This window comes from Mobula hypostoma, chromosome 28, assembly GCF_963921235.1.
Source record: "Mobula hypostoma chromosome 28, sMobHyp1.1, whole genome shotgun sequence".
NCBI classification, from domain to species: Eukaryota; Metazoa; Chordata; class Chondrichthyes; order Myliobatiformes; family Myliobatidae; genus Mobula; species Mobula hypostoma.
The window spans coordinates 12122670-12135163 of record NC_086124.1 but is presented as its reverse complement, the minus strand read 5'-3'; the positions used below and the strand labels follow the sequence as shown (position 1 = coordinate 12135163).

The following is a 12494-nucleotide window of genomic DNA, read 5'->3' as shown; positions in this document are numbered from 1 at the left end:
ATGCTTCTTGTGTGTTTTATGCTGCTTTGTGCTTATTGTGTTTTATAGGACTGTTTATATTGTTTTCATTGTGTTTTATGCTTATTGTGTTTTCTAGCACTGTGTTTATATTGTTTTCATAGTGTATGTGTTTTATAGGACTGTTTATTTAGTTTTCATTGTGTTCATAGTCATAGTCATACTTTAGTGATCCCGGGGGAGATTGGTTTTCGTTGTGTTCGTGTGTTTTATGCTGCTTTATGCTTATTGTGTTTTATAGGACTGTGTTTATATTGTTTTCATTCTGTTTGTGTGTTTTATGCTTATTGTGTTTTATAGGACTGTGTTTATATTGTTTTCATTCTGTTTGTGTGTTTTATGCTTATTGTGTTTCATAGGACTGTGTATTGTTTTCATTGTGTTCGTGTGTTTTATGCTGCTTTATGCTTATTGTGTTTTATAGGACTGTTCGTATTGTTTTCATTGTGTTCATGTGTTTTATACTGCATCTGCTCCAGAGTAACAATCGTTTTATTCTCCTTTACACTAGTACTGAAGAATGGCAATAAACGAACTTGATTCAAAAACAACTCTGGATATATATAGCACTTATCAGGGACTCCACCAGTTAAGTAATGTTAGCGCACAACGGTTAAATGATCTCATCCCAGGACGTCGACTACCTCTCAGATACTGCCTGACCTGCAACATCCAACATCCACCGAAGTGGTGTAATTGTTCCAAAGTTATTGGAGTTTGCAGATCTCTTGTAAGTATCTAGGTGGCCAAATTGGAAGGGGTATTCCTCAAACTAGGCACATGAGAGTTTGACAGACCTGCATTAACAGAACTGTAACTTAACATGCGAGACTGCAGCCACTGCCCCTGCACACATCTTCTCCTACCTGCAGAATCCAGCGGTGGTGGAGCCACTGTGAAGGAGAGAATAATCATTGGCCATTTCTCCTCTTTAAGTCATCCATCTGTGAAGTAGGCTCAGTTTTCCTCTCCATTAATACAGTCTGATCTGCTGGGCATGTCCTACTGCCTTGTTATTAGCAGCATATGGAATATTACCTTCGAACACCCCATTTGGCTCCCTTGTCCACTTGTTTCCCCCATTGTCCTCCCAATGCTGTCCCTCCTGCCAGCTATCCTTGCAAGGAGGGCGAGGGCTACACCGGGCGTACAGTTCCTTCCTCACTATCATTCAGGGCCCCAAGCAGTTCTTCCAGGTGAGGTGACACTTCAGTGGCGAATCTGTTGGAGTCATCTACTGTATCTGATGCTCCTGGTGCAGCCTCCTCTATGCCAGTGAGACCCGACGTAGATTAGGGGAGTGTTTTGTTGAGCACCTTCGTTCCATGTAAGAGATTCCGCGGATGCTGGAAATCCAGAGCAACGCGCACAAAATGCTGGAGGAACTCAGCAGGTCAGGCAGCGCCTATGGAGATGAACAGTCGGCGTTGCAGTCGACCCTTCTTCAGGACTGGAAAGGAAGGGGAAAGATGTGAGAGGAGAAAAAAGGTGAGGGGAAGGGGGGAAGATAGCTGGAAGGTGATGGGTGAAGCCAAGCGGGTGTGGAAAGGCTGGAGAAGAAGGAATCTGATAGGAGAAGAGATTGGACTATGGGAGAAAGGGAAGGAGGAGGGGCACCAGGGGAAGGTGTACGTGATGAGGAGAAGAGGTAAGAGGGCAGGGTGGGGAATAGAAGAGGGAAAATTACTGGAAGGAGAAATCAATATTAATGCTATCAAACACCGTTGATGGGAATGAGGTGTAGCTTCTCCCTCCTGAGTGTGGCCTCCTGGTGGCCAAAAGGGAGGCCATGGACTGTTATATCGGAACGTGAATGGGTATAGGAAATGCGGTCCCCCCGATTTATGTCTGGTCTCACCAGTGTAGAGGGGGGTCACGTTGGGAGGACCAGCTACAGCAGATGACACCAACAGGTGAAGTGTTGCCTCAGCTGAAAGGACTATTGGGGGTCCTGAATGGGAGAAGGTGAATGGGTAGGTGTAGCACCTCTGTTGCTTGAGGGATATGTGACAGGAGGGAGATTAGTAGGTAAGGACGAGTGGACAAGGGAATCATGGAGGGAGTGATTCCTGCGGAAAGCAAAGAGTTGGAAATCAGGTAGAGGTACGTTTGGTGGTAGGACCTCATTGAAGATGGTGGGAGTTGCGGAGAATAATGTGTTGGACGTGGAGGCCCATCGGGTGATAGGTGAGAACAGGGGGAGCTCTGTCCCTATTAAGGTGGTGAGAAGAAAGGGTGAGCATGGATGTTCGGGAAATGGAGGAGATGCGAGTGAGGGCAGCATCAATGGTGGAGGAAGGGCAACCCCATTCTTTGAAGAAGGAGGACATCTCTGATGTCCTGAAAATGAAAGCCTTATCCTGGGAACAGATGTGGTGGAGATGAGGGAACTGGAAAAAGGGAATAGCATTTTTACAGGAGACAAGGTGGGAAGATGTATCATCAAGATAGCCGTGGGAATCAGTAGGCTTACAACAGATGTCTGTAGACAGTTTTGCTCATGAATTGGAGACAGAGAGGTCAAGAAAGAGGAGAGAGGTATCAGAAATAGACCAAGTGAATGTAAGAATAGGGTGGAAGTTGAAGGCAAAGTTTATGAAATTGACCGGCTCAGCATGGGTTCATGAAGCAGCATCAGTGCAGTTGTCAATGTAGCACCGGAAGGGTTGCGAGGTATTACCAGGCAATGCTTGGAACAGGGACTGTTCTATGTAGCCAACGAAAAGGCAGGCATAGCTGGGGTCCTTGTGAGTACCCATGGCCACCCCCTGAGTTTGGAGAAAGTGGGAGGAACCGAAGGAGAAATCGGTGAGGGTGAGGACCAGTTCTGTCAGATGGAGGAGGGTGGTGGTGGAGGGGAACTGAATAGGTCTTTTGTTGTGGAAGAAGCAGACAGATTCTTGATTGGGGGATAGAAGCGTATAGGGAGTGGACATCCTTGGTGAAAGTGAGGCGGCCAGGGCCAAGGAATTGAAAGTTGTTGAGGAAATGGAGAGCATGTGAAATGTCACGATTGTAAGTGGGAAGGGATTGAACCAAGGGAGATAGAAAGGAGTCAGGGTATGCTGACATGAGTTCAGTGGGGCAGCAGCAGGCAGAGACAATGGGCCTACCCAGACAGCCGGGTTTGTGGATGTCGGGTAGGAGGTAGGAGTGAGCAAGGTGGGGTAAGAGAATTATGAGTTTGATGGTAGAGGACAGGAGTTCTCCAGAGTTGATGAGGTTGGTGATGGTGTGGGAGACAATTTGCTGATGGTTCGGAGTGAAGTCCTTTCCAAGGGGTAAGTAAGTGGAGGTGCTTGAGAACTGCTACCTGGCCTCAGCAAGGCAGGGGTCAGACTACCTCCCACACTACAACAGCACCCACTTTGTCTGTAGGTTTGATGGTAAGGTTGGGATTGGTGCAGAGAGAATGGTGGACAATGCGTTCGGAGGGGGTGGGTATGGCTGGATGAGGAGAGCGGAGTGCGGAAGTCGAGCTGGTTGATGTCTCATCGGCAATGAGAGATGAAAAGATCCAGAGCTGGCGGAGAACCACAAGGAAGTGTCCAGGAAGAGGAGGAGCGTTGGAGGTGGGAGGAGGGGGTCCATCGGTGTAGGATGGGGAATTCTTGCCAAATAAGTAGGCTTGGAGATAGAGGCATGGTGGGCCCAGGTGCCTGTGTGTTGATCTGCAGAATCATTTGTACTTCAGTCACAGATATCCATTCCTCTGCTACCTTTCCTCAATATAACATTATCTTTTCTTTAATCAGGTTTATTATCATTGACATATGTCGTGAAATTTGTCGTTTTGTGGCAGCTGTACGGTACAAGATATAAAAGTTACAATAAATAAAATAGTTAGTGCAAAAGAGGAATAGTGAGGTAGTGTTCATGGACCGTTCAAAAAATTATATTGGAGGAGAAGAAGCCCTTCCTCAAACATTGAGTGTGGGTCTCCACGCTCCTGTTCCTCTTCCCCGATGGTAGAAAGAAGGGGATGAGCCAACTCTACTTTCTAAGGAAGCTGAGATCCTTCAATATGTGCAGCAGGATGTTGGAGATCTTTTACCAGTCTGTTTTTAGCGAGTGCAGTCCTCTTTGCGGCTTTATGTTGGGGGAGCCGCATCGGTTTTGGTGATGCAAAAAGACAAAATAAACTCATCAAAAAGGCTGGATCCATCCTTGACTACAACCTTCTGAGTTAGTGGTGGAGAGGAGGTCACTAAAGAAACTGTTATCCATTATGGACAATCAGGCACATCCTCTCCATGACCTACTGAATAAACAGCGGAGCACCCTTTCAAACAGACTCCGCTGTCACAAGTCAGGAGAACACACGTCATTCCCCAGTGAGGGGTCCACAGTGGAAAAGGAGGTCCTCTGAGAAGCTGAAACCATGGAACATGAAGCTGCTCTCTCTTTCCACCGTGGACCTCTCACTGAGGACTGGCGTGTATTCTCCTGACTTGCCCTTCCCAAAGTCCAGACTCAATTTCATGGTCTTGCTATCATTGAGTACAAGGTTTTCGCTATGACACCACTCTACCAGTTGATCTATCTTACTCCTCCACACATCTTGTACAACACTGGCATCTATACAACAATGTGGAAAATTGTCCGATTCACAAGCTACAAGCTATAAGGCCCAATGTAGTGGAGTACTTTCCCTACAACAATTCTCGGTAACTTCACCACCAAGGACAATGCAGCCTGTTTGATGGCAACTATCCATTTTCCTAAACATTTATTCCCTCCAACAATGGTGTAAAATGGCCTCAATATGTGCCTTCTACAAAATGCACTTTATTTCCCCACCCAGGTTGCTTTGAATTGAATTGACTTTATTACATAGATCCTTCATTTACATGAGTAAAAATCTTTGTTACGTCTCCGTCTAAATGTGCAATGTGAAATTTATAGTAATTTATAATAAATAGTATGTACAACAGGACAGTCAATATAACATAGAAATACAGTTGTGTCAGCATGAATTAATCAGTCTGATGGCCTGGTGGAAGAAGCTGTCCCGAAGCCTGTTGGTCCTGGTTTTTATGCTGCGATACCGTTTCCCGGATGGTAGCAGCTGGAACAGTGTGCAGTTGGGGTGACTCGAGTCCCCAGTGATCCTTTGGGCCTTTTTAACACACCTGTCTTTGTAAATGTTCTGAATAGTGGGAAGTTCACATCTACAGATGCACTGGGCTGTCCGCACTACTCTCTGCAGGGTCCTGTGATTGAGGGAAGCACTGTTCCCATACCAGGCAGTGATGCAGCCAGACAGGATGCTCTCAATTGTGCCCCTGTAGAAAATTCTTAGGATTTGGGGGCCCATACCGAACTTCTTCAACTGTCTGATGTGAAAGAGGCGCTGTTGTGCCTTTTTCACCACACAGCTGGTATGTACAGATCAACCTCTCCCTCGAGCTGTTCACCCTCTCAACCCCAGGTCCATTGGTGTCTATAGGGGTCAGCCTATCTTCATTCCTCCTGTAGTCCACAACCAGCTCCTTTGTTTTTGTGACACTGACGGACAGTGCATTATAAACCTGTGACCTCTGTCAACAAGAAGAGCAAGGTCACGTGGAAACATCTGCAGGTTTCCGCTCCAAGTCCCATACTATCCTTGCTTGGAAATGCATACATCAATCAGGATGCTCTTTATCGACGACAGCTCAGCATTCAATAACATCAACCCCACAAAGCTAATCAAAAGCTCCAAGACCTTGGCCTCAATACCTCCTTGTACAATAGAATCCTGGATTTTCTCACTCGCAGACCCCAGTCAGTTCGGATTGGCCATAACATCTCCTCCACAAGCTCCAGCCGCACAGGTGCACCACAAGGCTGTGTGCTTAGTTCCCTCCTCTACTCACTTTTCACCTATGACTGTGTGGCTAAGCACAGCTCCAATGCTATACTTAGGTTTGCTGATGACACCATTGTCATTGGATGAACCAAAGGTGGTGATGAATCGCCATATTGAAGGGAAATTGAAAATCTGAGTGAGTGGTGTCATAACAGCAACCTCTTACTCAGTGTTAGTAATACCAAGGAGCTGATTATTGACTTCAGGAGAAGAAAACCGTAGGTCCATGAGCTAGTCCTCATTGGAGGATCAGAAGTGGAGAGGGTTAGCAACTTTAAATTCCTCTGTATTATTATTAGAAGACCCGTCATGGGCCCAGCACGTAACTGCAATTATGAAAAAAGCACAGCAGCACCTCAACTTCCTTAGGAGTTTGTGGAGATTTGGCATGGCATCTAAAACTTTGACTAGCTTCTATAGTGGGGAGTATATTGACTGGCTGCATCACAGCCAGGTATGGAAGCACCAAGCCCTCGAATGGAAAATCCTACAAAAAGTGGTGGATGCAGCCCAGTCTATCACAGGTAAAGCCCACCCCACCATTGAGCCATGCCTACATGAAACACTTTTGCAGGAAAGAAGCAGCAACCCCCACCCTCCAGGCCAAGCTCTCTTCTCACTGCAGCCATCAGGAAGAAGGTACAGGAGCTTCAAAACTCGCACACCAGGTTCAGGAACGGTTACTACCCCTCAACTATTAGGCTCTTGAACCAAAGGGATAACTTCAATTAACTTCACTTGCCCCATCACAGAAATGTTCCCACAACCAATGGACTCATTTTCAAGGACTCTTCATGCTCTAGATATTTATTACTCATTTATTCATTATTATTATTTCTTTCTTTTTGTATTTACATTTTGTTGTCTTCTGCACTCTGGTTGAACACCCTAGTTGGCAGTTTTTCATTGATTCTGATATAGTTTTTATTCTATAGATTTATTGAGTATGCCCACAAGAAAATAGAGCTCCGTGTTGTACATGGTGACATATATGTACTTTGCTAATAAAATTTACTTTGAACTTTGCTAGCTCTTTTCGAGAAAGTCGGCATGGTCTTGTTAGGGTAGGTCCAATCTCTCAAATTTGAATGAGTTTTTTGAGGAAGTGGCAAAGATATTTGATGAGGGTAGGGCAACGTTGTCAAGTCCTTTTCTAGTCTAGATAAGAAGTTATGGATAAAGTGCAGTTATTTGATATTACTCAAAAGCTCAAAGTGTTTGCTGAAAGAGAATATTTCATTTTACAGCTGCTGATTATAATCCCTATATTTTATTTGTAACCATATTGCATTCTGCAAGATACCTTTAATTTCGGCAGACTAATTGAGCTTATTTCTGTTCATTCTACACTTCAGAGCTGCCAACTGACTAGTTGTTCATTTTTGCTCTGCTTCATACTTTGTTTTGAAAATTACTTTACAGCCATTGATGCACTTTCTTTCCTGATGCTTAATACGAACATAGTAGTTAATTTGTGTAAAACAGTCTGTTGCAAATTTCAGTGCAGTAGGAAAACAGTTAATTTGCTTTGTCACATTGATTGTGTCAACACCAGGTATGTTTCACCTTGGTGATTCAAAATTTTTTTTTTTAAAAGGCTTGCGAGACCATGGATCTGCGCCTGGAAAGACTTCACTCTCCAGGACACAGGCCTGGGCAAGATTGTATGAAAGACCGGCAGTTGCCCATGCTGCAAGTCTCCCCTCTCCACGACACCAATGTTGTCCAAGGAAAGGGCATTAAGACCCATACAGCTTGGTACCGGTGTCGTCGCAGAGCAATGTGTGATTAAGTGCCTTGCTCAAGGACACAACATGTTCACTTGGCTGGGGCTCGAACTTACGACCTTCAGGTTGCTAGTCCAATGCTTAACCACTTGGCCATCTGCCCACACTGATTCAAAATACTGCTGTGACAACTTTGACTTTTAATTTTTTTAATTTATTGAGATACAGAGCGGAGTAGATCCTTCTGGTCCTTTGAGCCAATCCCCAATTTAGTGCTAGCCTAATCACAGGGCAATTTACAATAATCAGTTAATTAACCCGCCAACCAGTAGGTCTTTGGAATGTGGGAAGAACCTGGAGCTCCCAGAGGAAACCCACGCGGTCACGGGGAGAACGTACAAACTCCTGACAGGCAGTGGTGGGAATTGAACCCGAGTCATCTGTACTGTAAACTGTTGTGCTAACCACTACATTACTGTGCCACCCCAGGGGGATGTAGGGCCTGAGATTGAACATCACATTTGAAATAAAGGATCTACGATAATGTATCACACTCTGTGTACTGAATTGAAAAGTCTAGGTTTTTGATCTCAGGTATCTGTTTTGCGAATGGAAATCTAAGGAAGGAAAGTGCTGTCCACTGTTTTTGGAGCCATGTTGGCAAAGTCTCTGAGCAGTCAGATATGAAAGTCCATGTTTTGACCTCCAATTTTGTGCTCAGCAGAAGATATCATCGTGGCCAACAGTAAAGGTATGTCTGTAGATTTGTGGCTGGAGAGGAGAGAAGCAGCCATTTTGTGTATGCGTGTGTGAGGTCAGAAAAGAATGGAGCTTGACGATGATCTTCTTCAGATTTAAATAGTCTTCGAGCATCAATTTATACTCCTCCAAAAGGACCACAGCCTTGTATGCATCAATGACCTGGAGAGTTATGCTGGCTGGAGGCAAGGCCCTTGTGGTTTGGCTTTTGGGAGGGTCACCCATGCCAAACGGGTCAAAGGGTAGAAGCCAGACTAAGAGCAGTCCGCTGGTCCTCCAGGTTCGGGGGCTAACAATCATGACTGGTCAAAAAAAAAACTATTGTTTAAGAAAACAGCAATGAAGAATCCTTCGTATTCAGAGATGGAGGACCTTCATTGCTGTCCTAAACGCCAACCGTGTAACAGGCAGGTGCTGTTAATTCAGGTTCAGGTGAGTTGGGGAAAAAAATAGTAGCAATGTATAAGGCAAATAGAAGTGCATAGTAACAAATGAAATAACAATATGTTTAAAAATACTTATTCCAAAACCATTCTATCCACCCATTGGGTACTATTGTGACATCATAATAGAGGATTCTAATTCCGGATCTTGTATTCTCTCTCTCAGGTACATCATAATGACTAAACAACTGTTATTTGAATTCAGACATTGATGGTGAAAACAGAGAGAGGTGAGCGATTAGAAATTTCCCTTAGAAGCTTGTACTATTAAACTTGTTTTGTCAGGAAGAAGCTAAGGTACTAACATGTAAATATGGAATTATGTAAAATTAATATATTAACTTAGATTGTTGAATTTTGTGACAAAAACAGGCGGCAGCTTTTCGTGGGGAGAAGGGGCAGCAGTGTTGACAAGGCATTACAGTATTGAAATGACGTCATATTTACCATTAATATAGTTTTCTTCTTCTGGGGTGTGGAGCATAGGCCATTGCTGACCTCCTGTCTCCATCGTTCACAGTCGATGGTACGGTTGGAGTTCAGCGTTTCTGTAATGGCCTATTCCATGCAGTATCAGAAACAATCAATCAATCAATAAATAACAGTCTCAGAATATGGGAAAAGACATTTTAGCAGAAGTATGACTATTGAATCTTAAATATAGAAGGATGCAGAGGCTAAGAGGGTAGCTAGATTTCTAGACACAAAAGGCATCAATGGAAAATTGGTGCTGAGGTAAAGAATGTTCATTTTGGATGGCGGACTATTCTCTAAGGGCCGAATGACCTCCCTTGCTCTCTTTTTTCCCGTTTGTCATTTTAAATGGGATAGACTCAAACCGTATCTGTATTTCGAAAGAGCCATCTACCCCATTTCACTGTAGCTACTACACTGACACTTACTGAACGTTATCCTGGTCATGACCTGTCTAACAGAAGCAAGAGAAAAGGAAGTCCACTCTGCATCATCAGCAAGGCGGTAAAAGTGTTGTGAAACGTCATCTTCACAATTTGCTCACTGATTTTTAGTTTGGGTTTTGTCACAAGACCCAGCTTCAGATCTCGTCACAGCTTTTATCCAAAGAGGTGGAGTGAGAGTAACTGGCTTTGACATTGTACATTCTCCATATATCCCTGACAAGCACTATAAGAAGTTTATACATTTCAAATGGAACTCCTCTCATTTTTCTTAATGCTGGAAGCTAACCTGTCCTCACACAGCAAAGTTCAAAGTAAATACCTGCCTCCTCATACAACCCTGAGATTCATTTTTCCTGCGGGCATACCCAGCAAGTCGATAGATTAGTAATTATAACAGGATCAATGAAAGATCAACCAGAGTGCAGAAAACAAACTGTGCAAATGCAAAAAGAAGAAACGATAATATAAATAAGTAAAAAATAAGTATGGAGAACATGAGATGGAGTCCTTGAAAGTGAGTCCTTTGGTTGTGGGAACATTTCAGTGATAGATACGTGAGGTTGAGTGAAGCTACCCCCTTTAGTTCAAGAGCCTGATAGTTGAGGAGTCCCTGAATCTGGCAGTCCGAGTCTTGAGATTCTTCTACCTTCTTGCTGATGGCAGCAATGAGAAGAGAGCACGTCTACCCCTCACCAAGTCCTGCTGACCAGCCCTAACCAGATCATGCTGATGATTCCCAGGCCTCTTTGTTCTTACTGCACACCTCAGTACCCTGCCATTCATATGAAGTGTATGGTCATGCACTTTGGTACAAGAAATGAAAGGGTTGGCTATTTTCTAAATGGAGAGAAAATACAAAAACTCTGAGGTGCAAAGGGTCTTGGGAGTCCTTGTGCAGGTTTCCCTGCATTTTGAGCCTGTGGTGGGGAAGGCAAATGCAATGTTAGCATTCATTTTAAGAAGTCTAGAATATAAAAGCAAGGATGTAATGTTGAGGCTTTATTTAGAACTGGTGAGGCCTCACTTGGAGTATTGTGAGCAGGTTTGAGCCCCGTATCTTAGAAAGGATATGCTGAAACTGGAGAGGGTTCAAAAGGGGTTCAGGAAAATGACTGCAAGATTGAATGGCTTGTATTATGAAGAGTGTTGATGGTTCTGGCCTGTATTCATGAGAATTTAGAAGAATGAGGGATGATCTCATTAAAAACCTATTGAATGGTGAAAGGCCTTGATAGGGTGGATGTGGAGAGGATATTTTCTATGGTGAGAGAGTCGAAGACTAGGGGACACAGCCTCAGAATAGAGGGGTGTCCTTTTAGAATGGAGATGAGGAGGGATTTCTTTAGCCAGAGAGTGGTGAATCTGTGGAATTCTTTTCCACAGGCAGTTGTGGAAGCCAAGTCTTTATGCATATTTATGGCAGAGCTTGGTAGATCCTTGATTGGTCAGGGCCTGAAGGGATATGGGGGGAAGGCAGGAGATTGGGGCTGAGAGGAAAATTGGATCAGCCATGATAAAATAGTGGAGCAGACTTGATGGACCAAATGGCCTAATTCTGCTCCTGTATCTTATGGTCTAATCAAGAATCTACTAATCTCTACCTTAAACATAGCTAATGACTTGGCCTCCACAGCTGCCTGTAGCAACAAGTTCCACAATTGCTATTATTTTAAAAATAAATGAGCAAAGGCCTTCATTCTTAATCTCCAACACTGTCTCTTATGACAATTGTAAACCAATTACTTTCTGAAGATCTCAGCATTTTTGTTCTTTACTTCAGGTTTTCTGCGGTATCTTGTCCTTTGCTAAATTCTACTGGCAAGGAACACAGTTTGGGATCTGCGGTTGTTGGGGTTGGTGATATCCAGAATTAACTCCTCTGCTGTCAACTCTTCCTGTGGTCGGCACTGTGTCTCTCCTTCGGCCGAGGACCGTGAAGCCAAAAGAACAAGAAGGAATAAGTCTCAGCGCAATTCAGAATCCTTTAGCTCTTTAAATGGCCTTGGAAGACACAGTTCGTGGAACAAAGGTATGGTTTTGGGAGTGAGCAGATTGCTGGCTTCTCATTTGATCAAGTTAGAGCCCAGACTCTCACATCATCTGTTGGGAGCAGAAGCAGGCATTCCCACTTCCCTTGTCCGTACAACAAGAGCAACCCTCTGCTCCCCAATGGGTGCATATCTCTAAACAGCATTACAATAAAGTGAAAAAGGCAGAGTACTGTGCAAATACATGGAGGGGGGGGAAGAATTGGGTTCATGCAGTCATAAGGCACTGGTTCACTACACAGTATTTTTAGTTCAGCGTTTACTCCTAAACTGGACGTATCGTGAGAAATGTGTTCCATGAATGTGGAAAACAGAATGCGTTTCTCCTTACGTTTTCAACAGGCACATGTTATTTGAAATAAAACGCTGGTTAAAATGTTATTCCATCACAGCGCTAAGCAGTATTGCATCCGTATTGTACTGTCTCAGTGCTTTTATATTTGTGTGCTGTAGCACTTGTTTTATTCGCAGTTATTTTGTAAATAACACTATTCTTTGCATTTCTGGTCAGGTGCTAAATGCATTTCATTGGCTTTGTATCTGTACTCGGCACAATGACAATAAAGTTGAATCTAATCTAATCTAAAATGTCCAAGACAATTGCCCGTGGTTACACTGCACGCCGTCTGTGTGCACCAACTAATCTAATTAATTATTTAATAAAATAGCATGGAATAGGCCCATCCAGCCTTTAGGGCTGCACTGGCCAACAACCCCCGACTTAATCC

At 43.9% G+C, this 12494-nt stretch overlaps 1 protein-coding gene across 2 annotated transcripts in view; it reads left to right on the top strand.

Annotated features, from left to right (window-relative positions):
* The first annotated feature begins 327 nt into the window (after positions 1–327).
* The window catches only part of LOC134338826 (putative transmembrane protein 244), a 29250-nt gene continuing 17083 nt past the window's right edge, over positions 328–12494 (top strand). Inside the window, exons 1-3 of one of the 2 annotated variants that reach the window (XM_063034914.1) lie at positions 328–748; positions 8965–9028; positions 11499–11747. In XM_063034914.1, the coding sequence (XP_062890984.1) occupies positions 11715–11747 (33 nt within the window). In that variant the 5' untranslated portion in view covers positions 328–748; positions 8965–9028; positions 11499–11714. Of the gene's footprint in view, positions 749–7649; positions 8348–8964; positions 9029–11498; positions 11748–12494 lie in introns of those variants that run through there. The other variant, XM_063034915.1, reaches the window with a different exon arrangement.